This window comes from Labeo rohita, chromosome 11 (assembly GCF_022985175.1).
Source record: "Labeo rohita strain BAU-BD-2019 chromosome 11, IGBB_LRoh.1.0, whole genome shotgun sequence".
NCBI lineage: Eukaryota > Metazoa > Chordata > Actinopteri > Cypriniformes > Cyprinidae > Labeo > Labeo rohita.
In genome coordinates, this window is record NC_066879.1 from 2358049 (window position 1) to 2380994 (window position 22946).

General features: G+C 35.3%; 1 protein-coding gene across 1 annotated transcript in view; it reads right to left on the bottom strand.

The window, feature by feature from the left end:
- Positions 1–300: 300 nt before the first annotated feature.
- draxina (dorsal inhibitory axon guidance protein a) overlaps positions 301–22946 on the bottom strand; it is a 28305-nt gene continuing 5659 nt past the window's right edge. Inside the window, exons 2-7 of the mRNA XM_051122564.1 lie at positions 14492–14969; positions 12140–12339; positions 5320–5440; positions 4957–5049; positions 2572–2661; positions 301–2328 (exon numbers count right to left, since the gene is read on the bottom strand). Coding sequence (XP_050978521.1) covers positions 2216–2328; positions 2572–2661; positions 4957–5049; positions 5320–5440; positions 12140–12339; positions 14492–14951 — 1077 coding nt within the window. The 5' untranslated portion in view covers positions 14952–14969 and the 3' untranslated portion in view covers positions 301–2215. The remainder of the gene's footprint in view (positions 2329–2571; positions 2662–4956; positions 5050–5319; positions 5441–12139; positions 12340–14491; positions 14970–22946) is intronic.

Here is a 22946-nt window from a genome sequence, read left to right on the forward strand (position 1 = left end):
TTTTGTAAATTTCCTACCATAAATATATTAAAACTTTTTAATTAGTAATATGCATGGCTAAGAACTTCATTTGGACAACTTTAAACGTGATTTTCTCAATATTTTGATTTTTTGCACCCTCAGATTCCAGATTTTCAAATAGCTGTATATCGGCCAAATATTGTCCTATCCTAACAAACCACACATCAATGGAAATTTAAAAAAACTGACCCTAATGACTGGTTTTGTGGTCCAGGGTCACATATATCACAGTGTGCTATTGTCTCAGAGGATCTGTGATGGATAAAAATACTGTTAGGATTCTAGTGTCCTTAGTGAAGTTTATTTCTGGTATATCAGTTAAAAATAATCAACGATTTATGCAGCTTGAGAAATCTCAAGCTGAAAACAAGGTGGCAGAAAGGACTTTACAAAGACTAAAGCATATCTACAGCCCCACTAACATAAAAGTCTATTAAACAGTTAAATCAAGACAGTGATGGGACACAGAGGTGTGTCAGACCATAAAAAGCTCAGTGATTTAAACTGACAAGTCATCCATCTCTCGCTCAATCTCCTCTGTCCATCTCTATCCCCATAACCCATGCAGGTAACAATCACTCATTCACCCATCCATCTTTCTGTCAGAACACACAGTCGTTAAAAAACAGCACATTTCCTGTCCATGATAACATCTCTCAATAAAGAAAGCTGTTGGGTACTAGAATAAATAAAGCATATATTACAAATAAATCAAACAAATCAATATCCATTAGAATACAGGAGTAGCAGTAGTTATTGACAGTAGTATAACATTAATCAGTAGAAAAAAGCCTTCCGTTCAGACACAAAAGAATCTGTACGAAATTAAAATGCAACTTTTCACAAACAGCAGGGTTGGGCAAAATTCAAGAATCGGCTTTCTTTCAATGCATAAGTGTGAACTGTGAAATTAATCTGGTGAATTGGAATTGAATGATAAAGAGGAATTGATTGAACTGTAATTGAAAATATAAATCTGATCACTATAATTGAATAATTATGCATATGAAATCCCTGATATGTATTTTACGATACTCCAAATACTAAGAGCTACCGAGCAAGTTTACTACACTAAAAAAGCCATACATATGGAGCTGGTTATATGATGCCAATGTAAAAATATATTTGTTTACAAATCATGTGCTATGGTAAAAACATTCTGAAATTATGTCATAATATGTGCAAGGAACTACACAAAAATAACTGTTTATTAATGGATAATATGTTCCCATATTATAATCAACATTTATTTAACAATTAATAAAATGTGTTGCCATTTTACTGCCTTTTGTTTTTTTGCAAAATTCTAGGTAGAGCCACAAATGTGACCCTGGATCACAAAACCAGTCTTAAGTAGCACGGGTATATTTGTAGCAATAGCCAAAAATACATTGTATGGGTCAAAATGCTAGATTTTTCTTTTATGCCAAAAATCATTAGGATATTAAGTAAAGATCATATAGATATTTTGTAAATTTCCTACCATAAATATATCCAAACTTAATTTTTGATTAGTAATATGCATTGCTAGGAACTTTTTTTTGCACCCTCAGATTCCAGATATTCAAATAGTTGTATCTCGGCCAAATATTGTCCTATCATAACAAACCATACATCAATGGAAAGGGTGATGTATACATTTAAAAAAATTGACTGGTTTTGTGGTCCAGGGTCACACATTTTGCTTAATTTTCCTAATTACTTCATAAAAAATAAAAAAACTTATTATACAAGTTACATAATATATATGTATTATTACATATAACATAATATATTGAGGTGTAAACACACAAGTGTAATAGTAATAAAAGTATATTTAAAAAATGTAATTTGATTATATTTAATGAAATCACAAATTACAGACTAATTTTAATAGGTGGCACTACAAAATGTTATTATTAATATCTTCTAGTGTTTCTTGAAATATCCCCTGTGTTGTGTTGTGTGTGTGATAAGGTTCAAAGTTAATTCAAACTGAAAAATAAAATTCTAAAATTACACTTCCAATTCAGATTCAAGAATTAAAAAAGCCATCAACATGTAATTGTGCGCAACCCTGACAGACAGATGATCTGAGTATGTACAATGATACTGTGGGCTGAGGACGTTCTCAAAACTCAGTCCACCATCAGTCATGGGGTTTGAGGATGTGGTCTCTCGTTTCTCTTTGTCTCTGTTTCTACATTTCTATATGTCAGATGGTGATGAAGGCTCCTTGGTTGCTGTTGGCTGATTCTGGTTCCACACAGCGGCCACGTCTTCGGGTCACCCTCCGCTTGCGGTGGAACTTGGCATAACAGCGCAGCCCTAAAGAATTTTACATTTACATTTATTCATTCAGCAAACACTTTCATTCAAAATTATTTTTTGCTTTGCCCTTTTTTATTACATTTTCCCAGGTAAGAGCCCTGATTTACTGTAACAAATCTTTATAGTTTTAAAAATAAACTTCATCTTCACTTCATTTTTTATGAGATGCCTATGTATAGTTTGTTTGTATCTCTTTAGAATGTCATGTTTCCTTCTAAGAAAACCAAAAGTCATACTCACCTTCCTCACACATGCAGTCATCGTAACACTTGTTGTTCAGGCCGCGGTTGTGAGGTTTGCACTCGTGTTCTCTGAGGTCACAACAGGAACCTGTTCATAGCACAGCAAGATAAAGCACAAATGCAAACAGTGGGAAGTATTTTCTAGTATTTTTGCTAATAAATGTCATATTAAAGAAACAGTTTACAGAAAAAAATATTTTAAAAAAATTGTTCATATCATCCCAACCCATTATGACTTTTGTTCTACTGCGAAACAGGTGTATTTTTTTGGGGGTGGAATCCTTTTGTTCATCAATTTGGCATTTCCCGAAACCAAAGTTCTGCTAACTCTTGCAAACATCATCGAAAAGTTGTGTGGTTGAAACTACTGTATACTCGTGGTTAGAAGCATATGACGTGTGAATATTGGCAATTGCATGGCCTACAACACCTTCTATTCCTATGGCAAAAATCAAACTTTGTCACGCCGCCACGGACATGCCCTTTATTAAAAACTCTAGATCTTCACAATTTAACATTGCAAAGGCATTTAGAGTAGACTGACCAAATATAATGTTGATGTCATTAAATCTGTAGGAGGAGTTTTTAGAGTAAAACATGCCACTTCCCGTTGCCAGCAGGTGGCGCTATGACTATAACTGAATTTGGTCATGGGCATGTGTTCAGGACAGGACTCTTATCAAATATGTGAATTTTAGTGCAGATCAGACATTGCATGCCTGAATTATTTCCACTTCCTGGTTTTTCTTAGTGAAGTTTGTCAGGCCGAAAATATAATTTTTCTATTTTCTATTTCTATTGGAACTGATCAGATTCTTCTTCTTCTCCAAAATTAATTGCATTTTTGAGGGCCTAAACATTCTCAAAAACTCATGAAACTTTGCACATGCCAGAAGTGGTGAAAATTTACATTTGATATGGGTTTTAGAAGTGGGTGTGGCAAAATGGCTCAATAGCGCCACCTATAAAATTTCAATGAAGTGCCCCTCAAGCTATGTTTCATGTACATGTACGAAATTCGGTAGACACATGTAACACACCAATACCTACAAAAAAGCCCTTTGGTGCGAAGTCATAAACCCGACAGGAAGTCTGTTATTGTGAATTTTCTCGTCAAGTTTTGTGTAGTTTCACGTGATGTATTTAAACAAACTCCTCCTAGAGATTTCAACAGATCAACACCAAATTTGGTCAGTGTAATCTAAAGCCCTTTGTGATGTTAAATTGTGGAGATCTTGAGTTTTCGTTAAAGGGCGTGTCCGTGGCGGCCTGACAAACTTCACTAAGAAAAACCAGGAAGTGGAAATAATTCAGGCATGCAATGTCTGATCTGCACTAAAATTCACATATTTGATAAGAGTCCTGTCCTGAATACATGCCCATGACCAAATTCAGTTATAGTCATAGCGCCACCTGCTGGCAACGGGAAGTGGCATGTTTTACTCTAAAAACTCCTCCTACAGATTTAATGACATCAACATATATATTTGGTCAGTCTACTCTAAATGCCTTTGCAATGTTAAATTGTGAAGATCTAGAGTTTTTAATAAAGGGCATGTGGCGGCGTGACAAAGTTTGATTTTTGCCATAGGAATAGAAGGTGTTGTAGGCCATGCAATTGCCAATATTCTGTTATGATCACAGCACCACCTGCTGGCAACAGGAAATGACTTGTTTTACACTAACTTAAACATGCAATGTCCAATCTGCACTAATCTTCACATGCCAATATTCAGTTATAATCATAGCGCCACCTGTTGGCAACAGGGTATGTCATGCTTTGCACTAACTCAAACATACCATGTTCAATCTGCACCAAACTTAATGTTTTATGAAAGTGCTTGCCCACATGCCAATATTCATTTATAGTCATAGTGCCACCACCTGGTAGCAGGAAGTTTGGCACATATAAATGACGTTGACATATTCTTTATATATTTACCACTTTAAATGCATATTGCCCACCGTTCGCTGTTTTCCTAAAGCCACCGGATGGTGGTGAGCCCCGGTGCGAGGGCCCTTTCAATGCTGCTTGCAGCTTTAATTTATTTCTATCTTTTGATTTATTGGTGAAATATAACCCAGACATGTTCCCAACTAAACCAATGTGGTTCGGACAACAAATCTTCAACAAAGTTACTATGGTTTCGGGAAACAGTTGTGACTAGCTGGGTATTTTATTCAACAATGCATCAAGGCAGAGATTTACATCATTGTACCCCAATTGGACTGCGTTCACTTATGAACAATCCCAGAAGATACATTTTTTAAATGTACCTTCTGTGTTCCATGGAAAAAAGAAAATCATACAGGTTTGGTAAAAGTAAATAATGACAGATTTGTAATGCTTGGGTGAACTATACAATTAGAGGGTTGCACTGACCAGGAAGGCAGTCGAGATGATGGTCACATGGTTCAATAGCATCAGCATCAAGCGTCGTGTTCCCATTGCTCTTGTTTTTGCCACGACGCTTATCTTTATGGAGGAAATAGACAGACACAGGCCTCCTATGAAATCCTTTATTCAGAAATCAGCTGTAAGTTTGCAAATTATTTATGCTTAGAGGTTTCATCTGGAAGAACTACTTCCGATCTTATAATCAAATATTTATCCTGATCTTTTTGGTCTAAACTAAGATTTTGGCCTTAAATATTGAAATAAAAAAAAAAAACGGCTGCGGGAAACAAATCTGACAGATTGTAAAATCACTGTTATTGATTAGACCTTGAGAATGTGCTTTCATACCTTTTTTTTTGTTGGATGGCCAAGTGTCTACGGGCTTCATATCCTCATAATCAGTCCAGTCAAAGAGTGTCATGTCCAGAGTCGGCATCACCTCCCCTTGAGTCTTCCCTCTGCCTGACTTCTGAAAGAGACAGATTTAAATCATGATGTTAAAAAGATTTATTCTGGGTGCTTCACTTGATGTCACTTTTAAGCAAGGTGCTAAAACCTGTGATATAACAACTTTGCATTGATTTATATTACAGGATTGCTGTGAAAAAATGGTAAGCACTAACAACACTAAAATAACAAAGAAATTCTTAAAGATACTAAGCTAACTCCTGTGACTTGACATATTATGGTTGTCCTGACTCATACAGGCAGAGCAAGCATCAAAAAAGCCAAGTTACCAACTGGATGCCTTCTGGACAAAAGGGTTTTTGTATTTTAGTAGTGCAAGCAGCAATATGCAGTTATGCCATTACAATCGATTAAGCTCTGGAATCATAATAAAAGGTTATAAATTCAAATCCCACATGGGATGATCTTGAGATTGTTCCTTGGTTGAGACTGACTTTCTCTGGTATTGCATTTAGTGGAAGGTAGCCTGTGTTTGGCCCTGTAATTTTTGCGTACAACTGTGTTGTTTATCACCTTCTGCACAGCTTTGGAAACGTTAGGAAAAATATTATAAGATTTTTTTGTTTTATTTATTTATGAATATTATGAATATTGCATAATAAGATTGGGGACATTTACAATCATTAATAGGCTCAATGTTGATATCATGTTGATTTTAATCAGCACACCATTATTCCAGTTTAAAGGGTTCTTGATGTCCAATTGTCAAATAATTTTAAAAACAGCATATTAAAGACACCCGATCGACCCCCGGGGGGCGGAGATACGGACCCCTGAAGCCCGGATGACTGGATGACCAGTCATTTTATTAGTCAAAGGACCAATATGTTACTCCCTTCTTTATAATTAAAAATCAAGGCAAGAACAAAAAAACAAAACAGCCTTCTTTCACCTTTGAAACAACGCCAAGTTACGGAACATGTTATCTGTTTCTAACGCAGAAAAGTTACCTCATGCATTAATGACCTCAAGACTAGATTATTGTAATGCATTGCAAAGTCCCTGTCCTGCATCCATAAGCAAGCTACAGTTGATTCTAAATGCAGCTCCTGGTGTTCTTGCCAGGTCAAGAAAATATTATCTTATCACCCCGATTTTATCGTCTCCAGACTGGCTACCTCTTAAGTTCCGCATTTGACTTTAAAGTATTGCTTCTTGCTTGTAAAGCCCTAAACAGCCTAGCTCCTTTGTGTTTAACCAATCTTCTATCTCATTACAATCCATCAAGCTCTTTACAGTCACAAAACTCTAGCATATCAAAGTCTGCTAAAGAAGATTAAAAAAATATCTTTAGCCAAGCATTCACATAATGCATTTCATAAAATAGAATTCCAGTTACGTCTAATAAAATTGTAACAAATGCATCATCTTTGTCTAAGATAACAAGCTTTTTGCTTTCAGGTCTCTATCTTAGTATGCCCATGCCAAGGTTGAATCATCACCTTAATGCACTGAAGCATAGCATCATTTTTTCTGTTTAACTAAACCTCAACAAGCTCATAAAGAGCCCTATTGATTTTCTATGGATTTTGTAAAATAAATAAATAAATAAATAAAATTCCACTAACCAGGCATTTTGTGCTCCCTAACATGCTCAAAAAGCACTGAAACGCATACTGGAATTGTTGCCCATCAGGTTTTCATGGCCTAATGGTTAAAGAATCAGACTTGTAACCCAAAGTTTGCAGGTTCGAGTTTTGGTACCGGCTTTCCTTTCATGCAATTGCCACCAATTTCGGTCAACATGATCTCAAGGCATTGAGGATGCTAAATTGTGAAAGAATTTTTGATATCTCGAACGGTTTGGCCAAGGTGAGGAAACTAATTTATGGTGAAAAACAGAAACAGGAAGTGTGTTATAACTTAGCATAAATAACCTGACTTTGCTGAAAATTCAGCAGAGATCATATTAATGTGACTATTGTGAGTTACTGTTATAGCACCACCAACTGGAAGCAGGAAGTGTGCCATTTTCAAAAAGACACGGCAGATGTAAAACTATGAAGGAATTTCTGATATCTTAAATACTGCTGACATGGCAATGCATCAAACTTTAATATTCTTTTATTCTCCTTTTAGCTGTTATCATAGGATTCACAGCAAACTTGATTGTCTACATGATGGCAAAATGCTGAGGAACTAAAAGTATGAATGCTTTTTAGATATCTCAAACGGTGTTGCCATGGCACTTTATTAAGATAACAGCCAAAAGAAACAGAATTTGTCTTATTTTAAAGTGTATTTTTCAAACTCCTAAAAACCTTTTTGCATATGGAGAACTAGTCATTCTGAGGAAACATGCTTAGTTTCATGAATTTCTAATGCTCTGTGGCCTGACAGCAAAAAATAAAGTACCAGGCATTTCAGCTGACAGATGAAGGCTGTAATACTAAAGCTGTCAACTAGATGGAGTCATAGGATAAGAAATCTTGTAAGCTTGTTTTTTTCTGTCTGTTTCTATATGTTAGAATGACAAATAAGTACATAAAATCAGTTGATACGTACTGTACTCTCAAGACAATTTCCTGTCAAAGTCATTTTTGGTTGTGTTAAAAATCCATTTAGGACAGGAAATATAATGCTATGTTTCCCGCAAATTTTACCATGCAAATAATTATTTATTTATTCTACCACATGTCAATTCATAATTTTGGCTGTTATTGTTTCCAATAGAACACAAAGAAAAATTATGAAGAATTAAGAAAAAAAAATGACTCCCGATCTCCAAAAGAAAAAAAGAAAGAAAGAAAACACTACAAAATCAGTGTAAAAGTCATAAGTAGACCTGGATTGGCAATATTCATGACTGCAAATCCCAATTCTAAAATTCCCTGAAATTCCCTTAATTTAAAATCCCTAAAAAGAGAATAAACATTTAAATGTATCTGTTTGTGTTCTAAAATGTAACAGCATAACTAGGGCTAGATTTAGTAAACAAGGCAAATTAACATGAGACCGCAATCCCGTAAGAGCACCGATGGGAATAGAGTGTTCTGCAGGTGACCAACTGACATTGTGCAAATTATAGAACACAGACACAGTAAACTAATTTCCTTATTTACAATAAGGTCGCTAATTTACCAAAAGTTTTGCATGTCTTTAGTTAATCATGAAAGTATTACCAAAAGAGGGTTTGCGCTGGTGTAAGCTGTTAATTAATCTGGCTCCTAGATGTATATACACTGAAGTCTGCACTCTACAGCTTCTGCCATCACATGCTGATTTGTGTGTGAGCTCCTGTAGAGTCTGTCTTTGCCAGCGGCTGGAGCAGCAGCGGCACTGACGCAGTACAAGTCAACAGCACTGAGGACGGTGCTCCTCTGGGAGCCAAATGACTGGAGAGGAGAAGGACAAAGAGAATCTAACCAGAGTAATAACTGACTTTTGCTGGGTTTTTGTGTGTGCTATTCGAAATAATTGCATTTCCATTACATTTTGAGAACCATATTCACTCAGTTTCCCCTACATAAACTTTATTCCTGATGAAAATATACCTTATAATTAAACTACAATAGTACCACAGATAGATGGATAGCTATAGATTGTCTGTAAAGGCTACAGCTGATCTACTACAGGAATGGCAGTTAGATTAAAAGCAAACTGGAGATGTGTTTTTGTATTTCTTTATCTAAGGCTGTTAATGATCGAAGCCTAATTAGAAGTGTCTACAGTACTTTAAGTCATTGAACTGCAATCCACAGCATTTGAGTATCATCTGGGGATTTGTGTGTTACAGCCTGAGCTCTGCAAAGACACAAGCTATTTGCAATGCAGTACTGTTTTGAAATTCTTTAACATTTCTTCTTTTTCTTCTACATCATTTTCTGCAATTACTTCAGCCTGGACTGCTTGAAAAAAAAAAGTTGATTGAGTTCAAAATTGACTGAGATCAGGGTAATAATAATGATAATAATAACAATTGGCTGGTGAATGCCCAATTGTACCAGGCAATTTTTCCAGCACCAGCCATTTGACTTAATGCATTTGACATGCAGCTTTGACAGCTTTTGTTCTGTCTGTTTATCAAGATGTAATAAAATGTGTTTATTCAAGCATGTCTGCTGCTTACATCTAAGCAATAGCATTTGTTGTTAAATTTCAAAGACGTCTCACAGGTCTGGCACCACAGTTGCGACACATAACATTATAAAACGACATGTCATTGCCTTTAAAATAATGTGCAGAGCGGCTGGTGCTACACACAGCCAGAAGCACCACAAGGTTTGACAGACTTTACTGTATTTTGTACTTATATTGTTGTTTATAAAAAGAAATAATAGTTTCTATCCTACCTCTGTTATTTTACCATGACTAGGTGAACTGATATGTACTATCAATTTGTACTATCAGTTAATAGTCATATCCATTCATGTAAAATAAATTTCTGTCAAAATTTGCCATATAGGCTGTTGTTTATGTTATTCATGTAATACACAACTGAACGTGATTAGACAAGAAGCATTTCTCTATTTTTAACATATTAGACACACAAATAATATTGAACGGATGAATATTTCAAAATAAAACAATTCAACTTGATTACAAAAAAGTTTCATTCTTGTTCTTTTTTCTTCACTTCCATAAATCCATTAAAATTCTTTTTTTTTAATTTCTTTAAATAAAAAGACAATTGCCATTGTGGTATTTTAAATAACAAGCATAAATATAATAAAAATTGTCCATTCAATGTTTAATACGTGGTTATAGCATGCTAAATATATTTAGTTGATATTTAGTTTTTGATATTAGACAAGAGTTAAAATTACAGTTAGTTTTAAACTGAAGCATTTGAATTTGAACTCCTTTGTCCCAGAAAATAGAAAGTATATATATATATATATACAGTATATATGCAAGTCCAGCAGCCAGCAGATTTACTTTGTTTTATTGTTATTATTATTATTTGTGTTTATGATTTTTTATTTTTATTTTATTGATAAAGGTTTGTATGTTATGTTTGTTTTATTTGTGCACATTTGTGTATGTGTTGATATAAATAAATATAAACTGATACACATTTATGACCCTGGACAACAAAACCAGTCATAAGTATCATGGGTACATTTGTAGAAATAGCCAAAATTGCATTGTATGGGTCAAAATGATCAATTTTTCTTTTATGCCAAAAATCATTAGAATATTAAGTAAAGATCATGTTCCATGAAGATATTTTGTAAATTTCCTACCATAAGCATATCAAAACTGAATTTCTTATTAGTAATATGTATTGCTAATAACTTCATTTGGACAACTTTAAAGGCAATTTTCTCAATATTTAGATTTTTTTGCACACTCAAATTCCAGATTTTCAAATAGTTGTTCTATCCGAACAAACCACATATTAATAGAAAGCTTATTTATTGAGCTTTCAGATTATGTTTACATTTAAATACAAAAAACTTGACCCTTATGACAGGTTTTGTGGACCAGAGTCACATTTGTTGGTTTTGAATTCAGTGTACATCTTGAAAATATGTCAGTTGTGTGTGCATATTTGGTGTTTTGAATGTAATATATTTACATATTCTTGTACACTTATTTTGTAAACATTTGCAGTATGAATTTATTGTATTACTAAAACTGTATTACATTTCAAAATATATTTGTTAAAAAATATATTTGCATATTTAAATAAACAAACTTTTTTTTTGAAAACAAAGTAGTGTTATAATGTATTTTTATAAAAAAAAAAAAGAAAAAAGATGTAAATTAATCTAAATAATTAACTCAAGTGTTGGGTTACTTTTAACCCAACTGGATTTTAACCCAATTCATTGGGTTAAAATAACCCATAGATGGGAAGGTGCTATACCAACCCATAGTTGGGTTACTAGTTGGGTTATTTTTAACCCAACATTTTTTAGTGAGTATACAAGTTTTCACCAGTATCATCTTATGCTTAAATCGGCCAAAACATATCAGCCTGCTTTAGATGCTAATGTCAGCTGAGTCCTGATATCTCTGTGTCCACTTCTTGCATCTTATTTCCTTTCTGTATTATTTTAGTAAAAACACTATTCTTTTGCTGCCTTGTAAGCATTTGCATTTCCTTGAGGAAATGTAAATCTGTTTTTTATTAATATTAGTATCCAGGCCTTGTGATGCCTCTCGAGAATTTGAATATATACAGTGGTAAAAAGATTTCTAGGAAGGGAATGGAGCAGAACAGATGGCTGTGAAAAAGAGGAGCAGGAGGATGGGCGAGCGACATCTCACCCCTCACTCGCTCTGGTGACAGCTCCCCTCCTCCACCTCCTCCCTAGTGCAAAGCGAGCCGGGTAATTTTACTCATGTATGATCCAGCCCCGGGCGGCACTCAGTAATAAGCACGGCACAGAAGCACAGGTAAATAAATCTGTGTGATGAAGCGCCGCACACCACAAGGATGACAACTACCTCCCGTACTGGCTCCGAACAACATTTCAGTATCTATATCTGCCACAGTGTGCGGTTCAAATGAAGATGTTCATTTTGGGATCTAACAACAAAATGACAGAGTGGAAAACGACTTAAGGCAGTTTAACATAGGCTGAACGCAGCAAAACCTCCCAAGAGTAATGCCACTGACTATTTCCAAGAATAAAATCAGGATGCTGGTGAAATGTTTAACAATAGTTTTCGCAACAGCATTTGGAAAACGAAACACTCTGAACAACACAGCAGACCTTCGTATTCAAGGACGTTATGCTTGCCAGGGTACCTGGGGTTTGGTGGAGGCTGGGGACAGTGTTGGGGGATGCTCGTTGATTGCCGTGGTTACCAAAATGGGGAAGAGAGGGGAGGGAGCTTCAGTGAGCGGGGCACCGTCGTGATTGGGTGGGGACGTGTATAAACCATCCTCAAATGCATTCATATCCTTCAACAAGGAGCCTAATTCTGGTTCAGGGTCATAGAGATCCCCTAGGAGAAAAAGAGAGAGAAACTGTTGTTGGTCTTTCATAAAATTAGCATTCACACATTAAAAAGGAAACATTACTACTCTACTCCATAGGCCCTGGGCTTTATTGTTAAATATATTTAATTCTATACAGTATGCCGTATAATCACAATATTGGAATATACAAATTTTAAAGAAGTCTCTTACGTTACGTTACACTGCGTTACGTTAAGCCAATTAAGGCTGTATTTATTTGATCAAAACACTGTAAAAACAATAATATTACAATTTATTAAAATTTAAATGTAAAATAACTGTTGAAAAAATAAATATAAAATCTTTTTAAAAATTGATGACCCTTTGGTGCAACATTTCTAGATATTACTAATATTGAAAATAGTTGTGCTGCTTAATGTTTTTGTGAAAGCTACCATTTAATTTTTTTTTTTTTTTTGTTACAACGTTACATTTTTATTTTCAAGAAATGCTGTTCCACTGAACTTTCCACTGATCAAAGAATCCTGCTGTTTTCAGCATTTTTATACTAAAAAGAACCATAATAGGAACAATTATTAATAAGTGAGTACCAAATCTGCAAATAAGATTTCTGGTAATCTACTAGTAGTGCATACTACTTTATGTACATATTCCTTGTTCTCTGAATGTGGCTTGAAACTTTTTTGAAATTTATGCATCATCTAAAAGGTGAATAATTAGCCTTTCCATTGTTGTATTGTTTATTAGGATAGGACAATATTTGGCCGAGATACAACTATTTGAATATCTGAAATCTGAGGGTGCAAAAACATGAAAATGTTCAGACAATCGCCTTTAAAGTTGTCCAAATGAAGTTCTTAGCAATGCATATTACTAATCAAAAATTACATTTTGATTTGTTTATGGTAGGAAATGTACAAAATATCTTTATAGAACATGATCTTTACCTAATATCCTAATAATTTTGGCATAAAAAAAAATCAATAATTTTGACCCATACAATATATTGTTGGCTATTGCTACTTATGACTGGTTTTGTTGTCCAGGGTCACATATAATACTGTGAAAATGTGCTGCCAAGCTCTAAAAAGGGCAAAAAAAAAAAAGCATCATGAATGATGCAGTGCATTTTTAAGAACGAACTGTGTTAATTTATATTTAAATATTTGCTAAAACAAACAAACAAACAAAAAAAAACATACTTTTTAGCATTTTTTAGATTACTAATGAAAAAGTGTGTAATTGCCAAAATTAAAGATTGCAGGTTTAACTTGAATAAAATGCTTCCATTTACAACGACTGTATGATTTTAAGACCCATCTTTTCTCACTGAAGACAACTGAGGGACCCATATGCAACTATTACAGAAGGTTCAAACACTCACTGATGCTCCAGAAAGAAAAACTATGCATTAGGAGCCGGAAGTGTAAACTTTTAAACAGAATGGAGATGTGTTAATTTTTCTTATCTTGCCTCAATATCTTTTTTTTTTTCATTTAGTACTGCCCCTCAGAAGCTACAGAAGATACTTACATGTTTCCCAGAAGACAAAATAAGTGAAATTTACGCTGATCTTCAAATTCAAAAAGTTTTCACCCCCGGCTCTTAATGCATCATGTTTCATTCTGAAGCATCATTGAGCGATTGAACCTTCTGTAATAGTTGCATATGAGTCCCTCAGTTGTCCTCAGTGTGAAAAGATAGATCTCAAAATCATACAGTCATTGTTGGAATGGGATAAAATAAACAAAAATGCTGAAAAACCACCGAATTTGTGGGACCTGAAGGATTTTTTTGAAGAACAGCAGGCAGTTTAATTGTTCAGGACAAACAAGAGACTTCTGAACAACTATCACTAAACCAAAAAAAAAAAAAAACACAGCTGTGGATCATTCAGGTAAAAACACAGTATTTAGAATCAAGTGTATGTAAACTTTCAAACTAGGTCATATTTATAAATGATAAACTATTATTTTCTCTTGTGGACTATATGTGAACATCTTTTATGTGAAATATCTTATTCAGGTCAGTACTAAATAAAAAATAACATGCATTTTGTTTGACCCCTCTTAATTTGGTAAAATAATTAACATTTTGCAGATTCTGCAAGGTGTATGTACATTTTTTATACAGTTTACCTCTAACTGTATAAGTAAAAATTCAGCAAATCGCTGTTACCTTTACTTCGACTTTTATCTCTTTTGCCTCCCTGCTTTCTGTGCTCAGCCAGATGTCCATGACCATGTCTCCTGCCTTTACGATTGAACTCTCCCTCCAGTGGATGATTTCCCCGCCGCATATGAGCAGGACGCCTGACCTCATCATGACCCTCCATCCTCATACTGTTCTCAGGCCCCATCTCCAGCCTTACAGGGCTCAGACCCTCCAAGCTCGTCCCATCATCCTCCGGTCGATCCAGCGGCCTTTGAGAGTGAAACCCAGCACTATCCCTGTCTTTACGTGACGAGTGTCTCCGTCGTTGACTGCTGCTTAGAAGTCCCGTGTCATGGTCTTGCTTGGAGTCAGAGGTGGTCAGGCTCCGTTTGCTATTTTCAGAAGGGATTTCAGAGCTGTACGAAGTGTGGGACAGTGTGAAGAAGAGCAGAACTAAGAGACGACACAAGCTGGGAGCCGCCATCTTCAAACACAGCGCCACCTGTCGGTTAGGGCAAGATCAGGTCAGTTCAGAAACAGTAGACTTTTGCACTTCGAATACATGTAACTGTACACATCTTAATTGTTATTTTACTGGAAAGGAGGAGTGCTAAAATAAACCCCGCCTGTTTAAGTTGGAAATACATCACTATACTGAAATAAAGTTCGCAGCATCTTCCGGATCACACAGACTTTAGATGATTCAGATCGGAAACAAATATAAGAAAACTTGCAAGGATTTTCAAGGAAACTTTTGAATTTGAAATCAAGACATTTCAAACCAGAGCATCATGTTACACCCACAAATATACTACCATATTTAAATAATGGCTTGGCTTTGCTTTGCTTTGACATGAAATAAACAAGAGCTCAAAGGCAGCCTAAATGTGTTGAGAAAACTTGCCAGACTAAATATCAGGTTTGGATTCCCGTCAGCCAAGAATAAGAGGATCCAAAGGAAGAATCTTTCCTCAGGTGGCATATCAAAGTCAAGCTTACGAGGAGGTTCTCACCATGCATCTCACCATGCAAATCAGTGACATGGGTCTTACTTTGATCATCTGAGGTCTCTCATCCTCAGATGCTCCCCTCAGTAAATCTGGCCCCTTAATTCTGTCTTTTGTCCCTAAGAACTCCTCACGTTACCCCAAACAGCAGGCATCCATCCTTGCATTTAACACTGGCACCAATGGTACTAATACAAGCATGCTAACTTTACATTCAAGACGTCTTTACATTTTCTGATGGTTAGTCATGTTTGTAATGAGGGCGCAAGACTACTCTTAGGATGGCTTCAAGTCATTGTATTTACAAAAATGTCACCAGTAATTACTTCTGAGATACATTTGTATCCATTTTGTGTATTGTAGATGGGGAATAGCAATAAAACTTACCAGGAAAGAATCACTTAGCCGGTTTACGAGGAGTTTGTGCGATCAAACCACTTTTTAACTAGTGATGACCATGCACAAACAGTAAATCATGGTGCTAGAAATGCCAGTGTCATGCACTGTAAATGGTAAAAGACTGTAAAAATGCTACAGTAAAAACCTATTAATTGCTTAACGGTAAGTTTCCCTAGTATATAAGGTGGAAAACTGTATTGGACATTATGTATAATTTTACTGTAATATACAGTTTATGTAAGTGAAAAAATGTAAATTGACATTCCCAGAATTCCCTGTGTTACATTTCACATTAGATGTTCTTTCGTTGAAATAACTTGAATGAAGAGATGTTTCTTCTAATTTTTTCTCTTATCAGTACTTTAACGCTGTTGCAATCCTATAACATGATATTTATTCCTTTGAATGTGAATTTTACCAGGGGAACCCTGCCAGAAACTTGTACTTTAGCCCACAGAACATGATTTTTAACGAGGGACCCCGCTCAAAACACAATTGGGCTAGTTATGGGCTAATTTTGAGTAGCAATTGGGTGGGTTTTGTTGTGAAAACCTGGCAACCCTGTTCTATATATTAGTATTTTCTTTCTCAGCTTGTGGAAAAGCTGCTTGAAATAAACTTTGATTCATCATGTGACTTTCTCATCACCACCTGTTTTTGGTGATTGTAGGTTGGTATATTAACATTACATCAGTTAAATGTAAATTTAAGTTTAATCCATACAACCTAAAATTATGCATTTTTTACGATAAATTCTGGCAACCACAGCTGCCAGTTTTTACCATAAATTTTACTAATTTTGTTTTTTTACAATGTGGGTTTGATCCCCAGGGAGTGAATAAATTATAAATGTTATAATTCTGAATCCTGTAAATGTTATCGGCAAGTGAAAAAGACAGCAAGAAATATAAACCTTCCCAACAAGTCAATTTTATTCAAAACCCAAAATCACTTAATGCTAAAGATTCCTTGCAGGTAGTAAGACTGTTCTGGCCAATTTAGCTTATGCAACAAATCTAAAAACTGAAAAGATATCAACTAGAAATGCTCTGATGCAGGAAGGCGCAGATAATGAATAACAAATTTCAAAGAATGATCTGAAAAATCTGTTAAATACAGTCACTCCTTGTGTTTGTAATTGTAATTGTAAAATTATAAAAACAAGTAATTGCTGTAAAATTCTATGCTTCAAATGCAATCATTTATTTATTTCTACTTGTGATTTCTTGTTGTGCCAGAATAGAATTTAATGGTGAAATAAATCAACAGTTTCACCATTGTGTCAAAAGTTTCACCGAAATTAATACAAATTCAAAAAAATGTAACATATGATTGCAAAAATATACTTAGATGATATCTTGGTTTTATATTATAACATATATAGTAAAGTAATTTCACATAAGCAAGAGAGATGTTTTCATGAACAAAGAGCTGCTTTAAATGAATCGGATGAATAAATGTTTCTGTGACTCATTAAATGATCTTTCGCCACCAAGCCTCCTGGCAGTTTTAGTTTCATAAAACATTTTATTTTTCGTTCACATTTATATTTTTAAAATAGTTTTTTTGTTTAAAATGGCATCTAAAATTACACTGGAAAACTGCTGAGTGCACCTATAATTCATTTGATGCGACTGAACAAATGATCATCCAAAACTGTACAATTTTTACATCTTTAAAAATTCTTATTGTCGCATAAATTTATCAGAGGAGAACATTACTCTTCATTACCTTTGCAACTGGAGAGCGCATTAGGAAGGCAAAACTTAAATTGCACCTCCATCTCTCACCATTATTGCCTTTTAATTGGTATCTCAGTGTTGTGATTTAGGTAATGAATCAAGCTCAATGAAATAAAGCAGAATTTAATGAGAGGGGTCTGGGACAACCGGGCGGTAATGAGGAGAGCTTGAAATGCCGTGATTTATATTATACATCTCTCACTTGCAAAATCAGATTTTAAAAATGTCTTGCATGCACACGCAGCAGGGTTTAGGACAACTTTCTGCCACCGATCTTTGCTATGCACTTTTATCTAGAGATAATTAAAATAGGAGCTACACTAAAATAGAACCCCATAAATTCAAAGTATATATCGATCAGTCATTCATCTAAGTAATATAACCATAAAAGAGAGCATAAAAACAACACTTATTGGAAAACGGTGCCTGTGGTGACATTTCTACAAAATAATATTGTGTTAAATCTTGCATGTTTTGTGAGAGTTTCAAAGTTAAACATCTAGTGGGAATTTGTTCAACACAATCACACTTGAACCTACCTTCATTTTTGTTTGACCTGCCTATTTCTTTGAAAATAATAATAACAACTGAGCATACTGTATAAACAGCATCTAGCAGCATCTTGAATCTCCCAGGGAATGCACACATGTAGTATGGCATTCCATGTACAGCAACTATATACACATGAATATTCCAATGCCTGTATGCATATAAACATCAAATTCAGAATACAGCTGCAACCTGGCGCAATCCTCTCCCCCATGGCCAGCTATGAACGCTCCATGCCAGGACCAGCTAGGACCGCAACGCAGAATTAACAAGAAGCACGATATTTGTTAGTTTCAGTGTGGACAGACTACAACTTATTTCCACCTAATGATAGCATGACATATCCCGATCTTCAAGCAGAAGCTGTATGCAAAGTGCTTGAACTATATCAGTCCACAAAATCGCACCATGTTCGTTCATTTATGCCAGAAGAGAACTGGCCCATACATTCATCAAGCCCAACTGAAGCTACATGATGACACTATTGTTTTCTGTAGACCTGCTTTATAGCCGAGGCCCTGTTTACACTGGAGCGCTTTTGTTTTAAAACAGCATTTTCACTGTTTTAGAAACAATCTCCGTCTACACTACACAACTGAAAACGCATGTCACATGACCATTCGTGCAGGTACAATCATAGATATGTATAGGTAGATGCCCTATTATTTAGTTAGCGGACGTGTCTACGTGCTTAAAGCGGTTAAATGGGGAATGGGGAAAACTAGCCCAATCGCATTTAGAAGGGGGTACCCTGTTAAAAAATACACGTTTTTTGGCAGCAGGGTTGCCAGGTTTTCACAACAAAACCCACCCAATTGCTACTCAAAACTAGCCCAATTTCATTTCAAGGGGGATAAAATACACTTTTTTTGTCTGGGTTCCCCTGATTAATTCACATTCCAGGGGCTAAATATGACATTATTGGGATCGCTTCAACCTGTGGACATCAAAAGCAACAGTTTGAAAATATACTGATCCAAAAAATATCATAACATCTTAGTTGATAATTCATTATACTTTATTTTTGACGAAACAGCCCATGTTTCAGTAGTGACAGTGATGCTTTAGTAGCAACAACATTACACTAGAACATTTTATCTCACATACTAAAACACTACTAAAGCATACTAAAATACAAACAAAATGCATAGCTATTAGATGCTAATCAGCACATGGTTAGTTAGCACAGTTCTGAACAGTGGTATACATATAATAAAAAATAAATGTTATGGAATAACTCCCAAAATAGTGTGCGTAATTGCAGAAAAAATGTGTTTGGTACTGATGTTCCTTGAAGTTACACACAGATTTTTAACCACATTTACCTCAAAATGATGAGACCTATCTACTCACACCTTATAGCTATGAGAGAGGGGGACACAGGAATATTTCCTGATCATAAATTTACAGGTTTAGTTAAAATTAGTCTTGGCCAATAGACTAAAACATACATTGTTTCAGTAGTGACATGAAAAATGCGGGACACATTTTTTTACATAATTTACAGTTTCATAATTTACAATTTTTTTTACTTCACTTTTTTAAAAGATTCAAACAGATACTTTTAAAAACAACAAAATTATTTCAATATTTTCATAAGTTGAAATTTAGAGGTTAGGGTTCGGGACAGCCACCTCCCAATTGAAAGTACCCAATAAATAATATTTTATATATATTAAGCTTACTAATGTTTTAAATATTATTGTGGGTTTCAATAGATAATAGAAGGATCTTAATAAACATCTAATACTTAAATGTGTTTTTTGGTTGTGTTTGCACTCATTGTAGAATGGCCCATATACAGATTTTGATTGCATTTGGATTTATGCCTGGATAAATGAAAGTATGAGCACATAAGCAGTGGTAGTGTTAGATTTGTGTTGTTAATGGCAGTGTAGGTTTTAGCATTGTGTTAGTGCTACCATTAGCATTAGTATCAATTAGTGTTTGTATCGAGTTATTGCCCACGCTCTTATGGGCTTAGGGGTGTGCTTACATTGTGTTGGTGTCAGCATTAGCGTATTTAGGTCTCTCTGAGACTTTCTTTAATCTGGGCGGTGGTTGTTCATCAACCTGGCAACCCGCTCAGGCAGGCATTCTGCTCTGTGAAGACAGCGGCGTATGATAAATCAATGGGGATGGGGTATTGAGCACGGGTGGGTCGATAGTTGGACCAGCCTTATCAGCTACAGACGCACAAATGCACCTCACACCCTGCAGAGATCGTTGTGTAGGGTTGCTAGCCAGGGGACTTTATTGCGGGCTATTTAAGATCCCGTTCACAAAGACTAAGTGAAGGAAATTGCATATGAGGCTGCCAAAGAACATTTGTATCAAGATTGCAGGTGCTTTATTTGCCAATACACACTAACTGCTTTGGGCTTCATCAGTTAGTTGTACGCACTGTGCGCTTTTCACGACCGGAGAGAGTTTAGCGTGACTGCTGAGCTTTAGTCTTCACACAATTGCTGGTCTCTATTCAGTATGAGCACTCCCCCGTAGACTTTGTTAGTGTGACAAGTGTGTTTGTTAGTAGTTCATTAGTCTCTCATGCACCACACACACACAGAAAAACTGTGTAAACAACAATCAAACAAACAAAAATGTCTGGAAGCTGCTCAGACTCCTGAAAAGTCTTTATAAATGAAGGCTCTGGTGATTTGAGTTCATGCTGATTTGAACTGCCTACTGTCATGTGACTAACAGGTGACCCTTTGAGGGAGCTGAATGATGCAGGGATAAAATAAAGTCTTGAGACATGGGGGTCATGCACCCTGCTGGGCTTGGTAGGACCTCGCCCACAAAGGCCACACACCAATTAAATAGGAGCCATGGATAACAACATCTGGCATGAGATGGCAAAGGCCCAGGGCTCAGCCTTAAGGTGAGATGCTGACCGTGAGATGACAAGAAAGAGAGATGTTAAGGGGGGTGGGGAACCTTATGTATCCAATGCACGATTTGTAAAGACGCTGGGCTGTGCAAAATCAATAATGCAGCCATTGGCTAAAATGTTGCCTATTTGTTCTATACACATGGCTGTTTATCAAAATGTGATTTCCGGATTTTGAAAAGGCCTTAATCAAAACAAGAGCATAAATATGCATTTCGGATAAATCTGTGATGCTATGTCCGACAAACAATGCCACTCTCAAACTACACATCATGTTCTCACACAATTAAAAACACATCGTGGAGCAAAGAGGAAACTGAAAACACGCCAACAGACAAGACAGAGCAGGTTACTTATGGTATGAAACAGCTTTAAAATGTTGTCATTTTTTAAGAAATGCAAACAATACTGTTTTGTGGCTCTTTACTGTGTCAGATCACTGTATTGCCTCAGTAGATCAATGACACGTGAACTGACCGTCTTTTCTTCTTTACTTAAATCATGAAAAAAACATGAATGAACATCAGAACGTATTTTATTTAAACTGTGGAAAGATGTCAATACACACAATTTTTCAAATTTAAGTCCACTGAAGTTAATCTACTCTCCTGTCTTTGGTCTTGTCGGACCAAACGGCGGATTCAGCGATATGACTGGTCAGATCACCTGTCAATCAAGCTGTTTGCGAAGGGTCAATGTTAACAGTTAATGTGTGATTTGATGAAAAGTTATAATTCTTTAAATCATAAAAATGTAAAGTTAAAGTAAATAATTGTAAAAAAAAATCTAAATAAAACACTTTAAATAGTTTTTCTTTACAATCATGTGATGTGACCGTGAATATGTTGTTAAATCATTAAAATATTAACTTAAAATGTCAAAAATGTTTGGCTGACAAAAAAGTTTTAGAGTCCCTGCCTCAGTGAAATAAGAACCCTCTAATGCTAGTATTCTCTTCTTTTTCCTATTCTACCTACTTGTTTTCTTTTTTAATTATTAATTATTAAAAAATAATAACTTGACCCTCTAACAGTAGCTCTATCTATTAGATGTCTTTTCTGTGCACTTTGTATTCTTTTTATTTATTCTAAAAAAAACTTGCTACATGTACTCTATATATTGTTGGTATTTTGTTGTTTTGATTGTCACAAAACCAGTCTTAAGTAGCACGGGTATATTTGTAGCAATAGCTAAAAATACATTGTATGGGTCAAAATGAGCGATTTTTCTTTTATGCCAAAAATCATTAGGATATTAAGTAAAGATCATGTTCCATTAATATATTTAGTAAATTTTCTAGTGTAAATATATCAAAACTTAATTTTTGATTAGAAATATGCATTGCTAAGAACTTTGGACAACTTTAAAGGCGATTTTCTCAGTATTTTGATTTTTTTTGCACCCTCAGATTCCAGATTTTCAAACAGTTGTATCTTGGTCAAATATTAATAAATAAAAATGGACCCTTATGACTGGTTTTGTGGTCCAGGGTCACAAATGTAAATGTACTATAATTATTCTATTATATCTTAAATACGTTTATATTTTTAAAATGCATTGATAGAATATTCAATTTCTTTGTTATGTCCAGTCCATCCAGTAGAAATAATCAAATATATATCCTGGAAACACATCCCAGTAACAAATAGATAGTTATCTGTAGTAAACAAATCACAAACACATGCTTCAGTGTCAGACACGTACATATGAGATACAAGACATAGAGGTATAGCCATACAATAAACAGAGATCTCAGTGAACACATGCGGTAGTGCTTCTGCTGTTTGCAGAGTAACAGCAGGCAAGTTTAGATGATATAAGATATTCAGCAAAGGGTCACAGCATGGAGCTCAGTATGGAGCTCAGCAAAAGACAGCGAGATCCAGACC